This window comes from Portunus trituberculatus, chromosome 26 (genome assembly GCF_017591435.1).
Source record: "Portunus trituberculatus isolate SZX2019 chromosome 26, ASM1759143v1, whole genome shotgun sequence".
Lineage (NCBI taxonomy): Eukaryota > Metazoa > Arthropoda > Malacostraca > Decapoda > Portunidae > Portunus > Portunus trituberculatus.
Genome location: NC_059280.1, coordinates 4177558 through 4188917, shown reverse-complemented (window position 1 = coordinate 4188917; position 11360 = coordinate 4177558). Strand labels below are relative to the sequence as shown.

The 11360-nt window shown below is 46.6% G+C and overlaps 1 protein-coding gene across 2 annotated transcripts; it reads right to left on the bottom strand.

Moving 5' to 3' along the window:
- Nucleotides 1-717: 717 nt before the first annotated feature.
- LOC123509304 (oocyte zinc finger protein XlCOF26-like) lies at nucleotides 718-11056 on the bottom strand. Of its 2 annotated transcripts, none has more exons than XM_045263525.1 (3): nucleotides 10462-11056; nucleotides 4241-4313; nucleotides 718-2196 (listed from the first exon to the last, which is right to left on the bottom strand). In XM_045263525.1, the coding sequence occupies exon 3, from the start codon at nucleotides 2107-2109 to the stop codon at nucleotides 1234-1236; it is 876 nt and encodes a 291-aa protein (XP_045119460.1). In that variant the 5' UTR covers nucleotides 2110-2196; nucleotides 4241-4313; nucleotides 10462-11056; the 3' UTR covers nucleotides 718-1233. The 2 variants fall into 2 exon arrangements, with proteins under 2 accessions (XP_045119460.1, XP_045119461.1); XM_045263526.1 differs by having other exon boundaries at nucleotides 4241-4310.
- Between the last annotated feature and the right edge of the window lie 304 nt (nucleotides 11057-11360).

Here is an 11360-nt window from a genome sequence, read left to right as displayed (position 1 = left end):
AAGCACTGTTTCCAAGGGCTTTCTTCAGGATGGTGTAGTTCTTGCTTTCAGGGCAATTGTTTGTACTTGTGGTGCCCATGGCTTCCCTGGGTTCTCTGCAAGGAAATCTTTCACCACAGATAACAGGGTTCCAGTTTCTCTTCATGTCATACCTCAGGCCTTGATATTTTGTCACTCCTTCTCAGCTCTATTTAATCCACTCTCATGATGGACACTGCTTTCAATTGTCATTGCTACCTTCTATGCCTTGTTCCATATCACCAGGTCTGGTCTGACTGCACCATTGTCCAGGTAGGTGGCTGTTGGAATTACTTTGTTGTATCATATGGTGTACATTTCATTACTGGTGATTTTTTTTTCTGCCTGATGTTCCCACACGTTGCCCAATGTGGGTCAGGATGTGCCTGTCAAGATGACCTTTCTGGGTAAATCTTTTCCCACACTCCAGGCACTGGAACTTTCTCTCCCCAGTGTGGCTCAGGATGTGTGTGTCAAGGGTACCTTTCTGGGTAAATCTCTTCCCACACTCCAGCCACTGGAACTTTCTCTCCCCAGTGTGGGTCAGGATGTGTGTGTCAAGATTATCTTTCCTGGTAAATCTTTTCCCACACTCCAGGCACTGGAACTTTCTCTACCCGGTGTGGGTCAGGATGTGCCTGTCAAAGGTACCTTTCCTGGTAAATCTTTTCCCACACTCCAGGCACTGAAACTTTCTCTCCTCAGTGTGGCTCAGGATGTGTCTGTCAAGGGTACCTTTCCTGGTAAATCTTTTCCCACACTCCAGGCACTGGAACTTTCTCTCCCCAGTGTGGGTCAGGATGTGTCTGTCAAGGGTACCTTTCAGGGTAAATCTCTTCCCACACTTCAGGCACTGGAACTTTCTCTCCCCAGTGTGGGTCAGGATGTGTGTGTCAAGGGTACCTTTCCTGGTAAATCTTTTCCCACACTCCAGGCACTGGAACTTTCTCTCCCCAGTGTGGATCAAGATGTGTTTGTTAAGATTACTTTCGTGGGTAAATCTTTTCCCACACTCCAGGCACTGGAACTTTCTCTCCCCAGTGTGGGTCAGGATGTGTCTGTCAAGGGTACCTTTCAGGGTAAATCTCTTCCCACACTTCAGGCACTGGAACTTTCTCTCCCCAGTGTGGGTCAGGATGTGTGTGTCAAGGGTACCTTTCCTGGTAAATCTTTTCCCACACTCCAGGCACTGGAACTTTCTCTCCCCAGTGTGGGTCAGGATGTGTTTGTTAAGATTACTTTTGTGGGTAAATCTTTTCCCACACTCCAGGCACTGGAACTTTCTCTCCCAGTGTGGGTCAGGATGTGTGTGTCAAGGGTACCTTTCCTGGTAAATCTTTTCCCACACTCCAGGCACTGGAACTTTCTCTCCCCAGTGTGGCTCAGGATGTGTGTGTCAAGGGTACCTTTCTGGGTAAATCTCTTCCCACACTCCAGGCACTGGAACTTTCTCTCCCCGGTGTGGGTCAGGATGTGCCTGTCAAGGGTACCTTTCCTGGTAAATCTTTTCCCACACTCCAGGCACTGGAACTTTCTCTCCCCAGTGTGGGTCAGGATGTGTCTGTCAAGGGTACCTTTCAGGGTAAATCTCTTCCCACACTTCAGGCACTGGAACTTTCTCTCCCCAGTGTGGGTCAGGATGTGTGTGTCAAGTTTAACTTTCCTGGTAAATCTTTTCCCACACTCCAGGCACTGGAACTTTCTCTCCCCAGTGTGGGTCAGGATGTGTGTGTCAATATTATCTTTCCTGGTAAATCTTTTCCCACACTCCAGGCACTGGAACTTTCTCTTTCCAATGTGGGACATGATGTGTCTGGCAACACAACTCTTCTGGGCAAATGTCTTCCCGCAGTGGTCACACTTGTAGTTCCTGCCGCCAGCGTGGGTGGCAGTGTGTTCAGTGAGGCCACTCTTGCCTCTCAGCCTTGTCTTGCCGGCATGGGAGAGGATGTGTCTGGCAATGGCAGCCTTGGTGGAGCACACTTTGCCACAGTGGTCACAAGTGTAGGTCCTCACACCTGGGGTCATCTGCTGCTCCCAGCCGTTCCTCCTGCTACATCTGCTGCTGCTACTTGGCATTGCACCCTCCATTGCAACACTACTCCTGGCCACTGTTGGTCCTGCAGGAACCCTGGGGATGCATGGAGGGAGTCCTGTCGCTGGACGCCGATCTGGCCCCTGTAACAGAGGAGGCTGTTACAACACAGGCAGTGACGGGCTTCCTGCCTCAGCCTGACACACACACACACACACACACACACACATGCTCAGCCCCCACAGACTAGATACACTTGTCAGCTAATGGTGTGCTCCTAAACCAGCACAGTGGCCAGGCTGTCAGCTAATGGTGTGCTCCTAAACCATCACAGTGGCCAGGCTGTCAGCTAATGGTGTGCTCCTAAACCACCACAGTGGCCAGGCTGTCAGCTAATGGTGTGCTCCTAAACCATCACAGTGGCCAGGCTGTCAGCTAATGGTGTGCTCCTAAACCACCACAGTGGCCAGGCTGTCAGCTAATGGTGTGCTCCTAAACCATCACAGTGGCCAGGCTGTCAGCTAATGGTGTGCTCCTAAACCACCAGTGGCCAGGCTGTCAGCTAATGGTGTGCTCCTAAACCACCACAGTGGCCAGGCTGTCAGCTAATGGTGTGCTCCTAAACCACCACAGTGGCCAGGCTGTCAGCTAATGGTGTGCTCCTAAACCACCACAGTGGCCAGGCTGTCAGCTAATGGTGTGCTCCTAAACCACCACAGTGGCCAGGCTGTCAGCTAATGGTGTGCTCCTAAACCACCACAGTGGCCAGGCTGTCAGCTAATGGTGTGCTCCTAAACCACCACAGTGGCCAGGCTGTCAGCTAATGGTGTGCTCCTAAACCACCACAGTGGCCAGGCTGTCAGCTAATGGTGTGCTCCTAAACCACCACAGTGGCCAGGCTGTCAGCTAATGGTGTGCTCCTAAACCACCACAGTGGCCAGGCTGTCAGCTAATGGTGTGCTCTTAAACCACCACAGTGGCCAGGCTGTCAGCTAATGGTGTGCTCCTAAACCACCACAGTGGCCAGGCTGTCAGCTAATGGTGTGCTCCTAAACCACCACAGTGGCCAGGCTGTCAGCTAATGGTGTGCTCCTAAACCACCACAGTGGCCAGGCTGTCAGCTAATGGTGTGCTCCTAAACCATCACAGTGGCCAGGCTGTCAGCTAATGGTGTGCTCCTAAACCACCACAGTGGCCAGGCTGTCAGCTAATGGTGTGCTCTTAAACCACCACAGTGGCCAGGCTGTCAGCTAATGGTGTGCTCCTAAACCACCACAGTGGCCAGGCTGTCAGCTAATGGTGTGCTCCTAAACCACCACAGTGGCCAGGCTGTCAGCTAATGGTGTGCTCTTAAACCACCACAGTGGCCAGGCTGTCAGCTAATGGTGTGCTCCTAAACCACCACAGTGGCCAGGCTGTCAGCTAATGGTGTGCTCCTAAACCACCACAGTGGCCAGGCTGTCAGCTAATGGTGTGCTCCTAAACCACCACAGTGGCCAGGCTGTCAGCTAATGGTGTGCTCCTAAACCACCACAGTGGCCAGGCTGTCAGCTAATGGTGTGCTCTTAAACCACCACAGTGGCCAGGCTGTCAGCTAATGGTGTGCTCCTAAACCACCACAGTGGCCAGGCTGTCAGCTAATGGTGTGCTCCTAAACCAGCACAGTGGCCAGGCTGTCAGCTAATGGTGTGCTCCTAAACCATCACAGTGGCCAGGCTGTCAGCTAATGGTGTGCTCCTAAACCACCCTTACGGCACATTTTTTTGTGGATATTATGAGTAAGGAGTGAAATCCCTACTGTCCCTTAGCCTCGGGAGGGACATCATGTTGAGTGAAAGGTAAATAAAAACATTTTGTTTATTTCTTTTGCACAGCACTTTACATTTTTATATGACTATTTTCATGTATTTTCATGTCTGTAGGGGTGACTTTTGCTGTGCTGGAACACATCCCTATTATTACATGTTACAATGGGTTCGCCATACGGTAATTTTGATTTGCGTAAGGTTTTCAGGAACTCATAAGTACTATATAATGAGGACTTACTGTAAATAAATAAATAAATAAATAAATAAAAACTGCCTTGTTGCAAAGAGTAAGCCAATGAGTTTTTGTTGGTGGTAACTTGTGACAGAGCAGTAAGTGTTTACAATGGCAGCGCAGCATTCTGAGTGGGTGGCCACTGACCTGAGGGCCTCTGGGGCAGAATGGATGGCAGGACTTGCCAGTCAGGTCTTGCTCTCTCACCACTGCTGTCCTGCTGCAAAACAAAGAAACAAACAAGTACATAAAACAATAATAAAGGAAAAACAGCAATGACTGGTGGCATGAGTTTTGTCCTGCAACGCTGCCATGATTCTGACGGGAAACATTCTGTCCAGGAAACCTAACCTAACTTATCCTTAAGTGTTGAAACATAGAAGACAGTGTGGTAAGTTGGGCTTTATTGGAAGGATAAGGGAGTGGTTCCTGACAGAGCATATAACAAGTGACAAGAAGGAGAGGTAACTGTAGTGGAAATAGCCTAGATCTGGTGTTCAGTACTGAGGAATCAATGACTAACACTATAACTGTTGACAGCCACCAGGGAGGAGTGACCACGTGTGTACAGTAACACGGAGGAAGTCACCTGACACAACTGCTCAGAGAAGAGTGACAAAAAGGAGACACATTTATACCACAAAGCTATCCAACTGCTAACTTATCAAATGTTACACTGGAACCATCTTCTGCTGCGAGATCTTTCTGTGGAAGGGATGTGCAGGAAGCTGTCTGCTAAACCAAAACTATTGATCAATGCGTACCCAGAACAAGAATAGCCCAAGGAATATCTAGGAAAGGAACTGACAAAAACCTGCCCACGTCCAAAAGGTTAGGTCAAAAGTGAAAAGGAAGCAGAGCGTGTGGAGCATAATGAAGGATATGAAGAAACCAAGTCACATGGGAAACAACAATTGCTGTAAACAAGAAGGAGAGCCAAGGATGTGTGTGAAAGATAACCCAAAACTATTGTGGAAATATTCATCAATGTTGAACCTGAAAGTGAACTGCCACACAGCTAATGAAATAATGTTCCTCCACTACACACCAAACTGATGGAACGCACCACAAAACATAAATAGTGCACAACATCAAAAGGAACAAGTCCCCAGGTACAGGTGGATATCACCACACATAAAATGGTAAAGGAAATGCTAGAGGAGCTTTTAGAATCCTTGAAGTCACTGTTTGGCTCTCCCCACCCATAAAAATTCCTCTTTCCCACTAGGCCCCCCAAGCTTGTTGAGGAGAAGCTAACACAAAGACAAGATACTCTTTATTGTATTAAGCTGCAATTACACCGTGTTGCCATCAAAAGCTAGGTAAACAGTGCTCATTAATCTGGCACTATATAGTGTCCATGTGTGGTACCTGCCTGGAAAGGCCAGTTGTGCCTTGCCATTGCAGTGTCACCACAGGAAAGTGCTTACTCTCTCTCTCTCTCTAGCTATTATTTAGAATGATGTGATTCCATTGCCAACAATTAGCTACGAGTACATTTCTAGCAGTGTTGAAAAATGTTGAAATTACGTCAGGTTAGGCGAGATTAGGTTATTCTTCTTCAACATGAAGTAGAGTGAGTATACTGCCACAACATGCACAGTCAAGACTCAATATTTGAACATCTTATAAGTCAAACTTTTCAATACTTCAACACAAAACTTTGACCTGGTACTGGAACAGCCACACGTGTGGTTGTCCCGTTCTGATATCGGTAATACCGGTAATTCTGAAGTTAAAACACTGGCATTCTGGTTTACTGGATGCTGGTGTACATCCCTAGTCCCGCCGCCGTCATGTGAACAATAACATTCTTCTGCGTTGTCTCAAGTTTTTCGTTTATAAACTTACAATGGCACCAAAGAGGCTTATTGGTGATGAAAATAAGAAATTTAGTGAGAGTGCAAGTGTTAGTGAGCCACAGGTCTCTGCTAGTGTGTTCACAGGAATCACACCAGGAGACAAGTTACCAGTTGTTTCATATGAATGCTGAGCCATCCTCCAACAAATAACCTCCCTCCTCCTCCCCACCCTTCTCCTCTCCTCTTCTATGTTATCCATCACAAGCCTTCACTTACACTAAGTACAAATCAAGATTGTTAAAAAATTTACATTGACTTTTTTTGTAAACTTAAGGTTTTGCTAAGGTTAGAATGAATTACTTGATTTATAGGTATTTGTAGTCAAACTTCTTGATACTCAAACACCCACGTGGAACAAATTAAGTTAGAGTATTGAGTCTCCACTGTACAAATTAAGTTAGAGTATTGAGTCTCCACCGTACAGTAAGCTCCGCACTTGGTGAATTAATTAGTATGGCAAAACTACAGCCAAATGCAAATTTTGCCAAACATGAGTTCTTTATACCATATGAATTGCCTAAAAAATGGCTCAATCAGTCTTTGGTCATTGCCAAAGTCCCTCTTTTGACCCCTAAAATACCATCTTTCGAGCTGAAATAAAATCTTTTGCCTTCACATATTAGAACACATGTACAGAACAGACCAATAAACAATAAAGCTAATAAGACGTGATACAAAGGCTGTAATTCATTCTCACACTGGCAGAACAGAGGGTAGCACAAACAAAATAGCTGAAGGGAATTCTCACACTCCGTTCTGATAGATTTAGAGAGAGGTCTGACGTCACTGGGGAGTCGCCAAGTTCAAATTCAAATTGCCAAGCATGCACTCGGTGGTCCGCGGCCACCCTACTGCCAAAAGTGAATTTCGCCAAACTGAGATTCGCCAAGTGGGGCTTACTGTAATTCAATTCTAATCTTAAGCAAAATCCTCAACTTTATAAAAATGTCAATATAACTTATTTTCTTATAATTTTGAATTGTGCACACTGTAAGTGAAGGCTGGTGATAGATAACATAGCAGGAGGAGGAGGAGGAGGAGGAGGAGGAGGAGGAGGAGGAGGAGGAGGAGGAGGAGGAGGAGGAGGAGGGGGGGGGGAAGCTGTCAAAAGACCAGTCACCATCCATGAAAACGTCTTTGTAACTTTTCTCCTGGTGTGATTCCTGTGAGCCCACCAGTGCAGGGCTATGACTAACTAACACTTGCAATCTCACTACATTCCTTATTTTCCCCACTAACAAACCTCTTTTGTGCCATTACAAGTTTCTAAGTGAAAAACTACTGACAGAATGCAGAAGAATGTTATTTTTCTCGAGACTGGCAGGACAAGAGATGTGCACCGGTATCCTATATACCAGAGTATGTACTAGTATTACCGGTATCAGAACGGGGCAATGGCAGTGGCGGGGAGGGACAAGACAGAGCTTTGTTTACAACCATGTGTGCAGCCATTCCCATTAACAGATGTTTTCACTGCAAGTCAACCTTTGGTGTTGATGTAAGTTTATAAATGAAAAACCACAGACAGAATGCACGAGAATGTTATCCTGAAGACCACAGCAGCACAACTGGTGCAGGGGGGGAAGGGAGAGGCCAGGGAGCCTTTCTTTACAACAAGGTGTTGTTTGACTAGTAAGACGTTTGAGTATTGAGTCTCCAGTGTGTAGCATTGCATTTGTTTCTGGCGAGAGAGGGTGTCAGTGAGTCACGTCAGTTGCTGAGCTGCTTTCACCATGGACGCCCAGCGCTCTCACTGTGACTCCAGACTTTTTTATTCTATCACCACTACACTGGAAATACAAGGGACCTGTCTGACTAGTGTGTGCATCACAGGCTGAATTTGCTCCACAACACTGAGTAATGCCAGATGTTCAACATTCCTTAAGGGTTGCAGCTGTGGTGAGCATTGCTGTGTTGCTGGAGAGCAGCATTGCCAACAATTTGCTACATTTGTGTCTCTATCTGCTATATTTCACTAAAAATCACAATTTTTCCTTAATTCAATTTACAGTTAAGTTTTACCATCATTCTCTATTCGTTAAAATTAGGTTAGATTAATTTCCCGTGGGATGGGGTCCAGGGGGGTCGCAGTCCCCACGGCTAGTTTATAGTTATGGGCTTAAAAATTAGGTTAGGTTAAGTTAGGATAAGGTTTGGTAAGTAACCTAGGGACGGGGGAGTCCAGGGGTAGTTATAATGTTAGGTTTAGTACCTCTGGTTTCTGCTGAATGTAGCAGATACTGCCACAAATGCAGCAAATTGTTGACAGACAAAAAGTGACTTTTTTGTGAAATATTGAAATTTTTCCCCTTAGATTCTTTGAATTGCTAAAAATTGCCTATTTTACCTTTCCGGCCAAAAACCCTGTTTTCCCTCAAGGTCCCCAAGCTTGTTCTTGGGGAGGGGACTGGTGATGACAGAGGAAGGACTTGTTCAAGATATTTACCACAGCCTCCACACTTGCCTTCACTTCCTGGCTAATCTCCTCCACCCCTCTGCCACTCATGCTGTTCAGCACGCTTTTCTACCCCCTCGTGGTCATGTGCCACCATGCTGTCTGTCTCCTACCACCAGGATGGCCAGCCTGTATCCTGCGGACCCCCTCAGTCACAGAGGGGTGCCCCTCCTTGGGTGGCTGGCTAGTACCACCACTACTATCTACTCTGAGGGAGAAGTGTGTTGGCCCTCAGGGGCCACGGCAGCAGTCCCTCCCACAGCACCCTCACCCACAGATGCCTGGGGTGTCTCAGGAGGCAGAGAAGCAGGAGGTTGGTCCCTCTCCCCACCAGTCCCATCTGTCTGGGGCAGGGAGGGGAGGGACAGTATAATTCTAGTTTATGCCCATACTCTCCCCTACCCTCCCCAACAAGCTTGGGGACAGGTGGGAATGCAGGGTTTTGGGTGGGGAACATGAGGTGCGTTGGAAATGCGTATTTTCTGCATAATGGGGAAAAATTCCCTTAAAAAGTCTACAGAATTTTCACTACAAGTTTCATTAGGTTTATGTTATGTAAGGTTAGCTTTAGGTTACTGTAGGTTTACATTAGGTTAGGCTAGGGCCAGGGGTTCTCAACCTGGGGTATGCGTACCCCAGGGTACTTGAGAGGAATTTTGGGGGTATGTGGCAGGTTTCTCAAAATACTTCAGCTTTGAATAACTGCAAATTTGTTTAAAGTATACAAAGTGGCCTACATGTGCTAGGCTGGATGTGTCCTTCACTAGAACCAGGACACGATAACAACGTTAACAAGGAAACTCTTGGAGTTATATAACTTGAGAGGAAGCTCTCTTGGATTACAGTTGCCACACAACCTTGCAAACCTATAATATTTGTTCCGATTTATTATTTTATATGTTATTCACACACACAGTGACTTACTTATCACTATCTCTAGTTAAAACTTACAAGTTGCAACTAGCTGGAAGCAACACTAGTTCACTGCCATAGTGATCGAAAATTGTCTGATATAGTTCCTTTTTGGTAAATGTATGAATGTAAGTCACATATAGTGTCTCCCCTGTTAGGTACCAGTTCCTATTGACACTACCTCATAGAAACATACTAATATTAATTAAAAATTTTGTCTGCTCCACATATACAACACAAATTAAACTTAATAAACTAAGTCAATAAACCATGCATTTGTTCTTACCCTTCCTGATGCTGCATTGTGGGAAAGGGGTACATGATCAATACTGAAAGACTTCGAGGGGTACATAAGATTAAAAAGGTTGAGAACCCCTGGGCTAGGCTAGGCTAGGCTAGGTTAGGTTAGGTTACATTACATTAGGTTTACATTAGGCTAGGCTAGGCTGGGCTAGGCTAGGTTAGGTTAGGTTTACATTAGGCTAGGCTAGGTTAGGTTAGCGTTCTTGCCAAAATTTATGGAATTTATACAAATTAGTGAATTTACGAAAGTTGTAGTAAACCTTCCGTAGAGTTTATGATGGCTATACCTCCCCCACCCACAGTTATGCAAAAAAATACGCATTTCATGTTCCCCACCCGAAACCCCGCATTTCCACCTGTCCCCAAGCTTGTTGTGCGGTGGAAGGGGGAGTATGGGCACTCCCGAGTCCCGCCATTCCTGGAGACAACCACGGTGGCAGGGCCCTCAACGCCCTGCCCTCCTCTTCCTCCCCAGGGTGGCCGCTACCATCTCGGCGAGCTTCCTTCCTGCCCTGGTGACTTCTACCACCTCGCTTAGCCTGGCCCCGTCCCTACCTCAATTCTCACAGCCTCCCACCACAGCGGTGTGGTGTGGCGCCACAGACCTCCCCAGTCCCCACCATGGAGCTTTGCCCCGCACTGCCACAGTCACACCACAGTGCCCACACACGCTGTTTGCTGCCACCACCACCACCAGCACCACAACCATCCACACCACTACCCAGTCCCACCAGTTACACCTCTCTCTGTCCCCTGAGTCTCCTCGTCACACTGAGGGCACCAGGCACCACTCCATGTTTGCTGGCCTCAACAACCTATACTATACTAGTACTCACCGTCACCAGGCACCTTCTCCTCACGCTGCTGCACCGCCACCGTCGAAAGACCCGCGTGTTGGCCTGCTGGTGCTCGTCACTCGTGGCTTGTTGTTGTTGTTGTTGTTGTTTTCGGGCTTCGACGATCCCACAGATCCTATGAGCCCTCGTCACCTCGTGGCTTGTGGCGGGGCCAGGCGGGCTGCGGGGCTCCTCAACCTCCGCACATCCCGATCTTGTCACGCTCACTCACCAGTGCTGGTTTTTTTTTTTTTTTTTGTTAGGGAATGTCGGTTCTTGTACGGACTGTAAAGAGAGAAGGTAGTAATGAGGGAAAATCATCTTTTTAAGGAAATATCAATGTTTTCACAATAACACACCCAGAACATAGCTCCCACACACCCAACACATTCAGAACACTCAAAGCTAACCCAAAACACTCAACTAAAACACCATGCATCACTACAAAATACCAACAAACACACTTAAACTCACTACAAACATACAATATACTCCAATACCAACCCCACGTACACACACACACTCTAAAATAAGACCTAGATTGGAATATGCAGGAGTGGTGTGGACCCCCCATAAAAAGAAACACATAAGGAAATTGGAGAGACTACAAAAAATGGCTACAAGAATGGTTCCAGAATTTATAGGGATGACATATGAGGAGAGACTAAAATCCTGGAACAGAGAAGAGAGAGAGGGGATCTGATACAAGTTTATAAATTGATTAACGGAATAGATCAAGTGGATAATGAGAAACTAATCCTGAGAGAAGAATATGACAGTAAAAGCACAAAATCGCATAGTAAGAAACTGAGGAAGGGAAGATGTCTGAGAGATGTTAAAAAAATTAGTTTCCCGCAAAGATGTGTTGAGACTTGGAACAGTTTGAGTGAGGAAGTGGT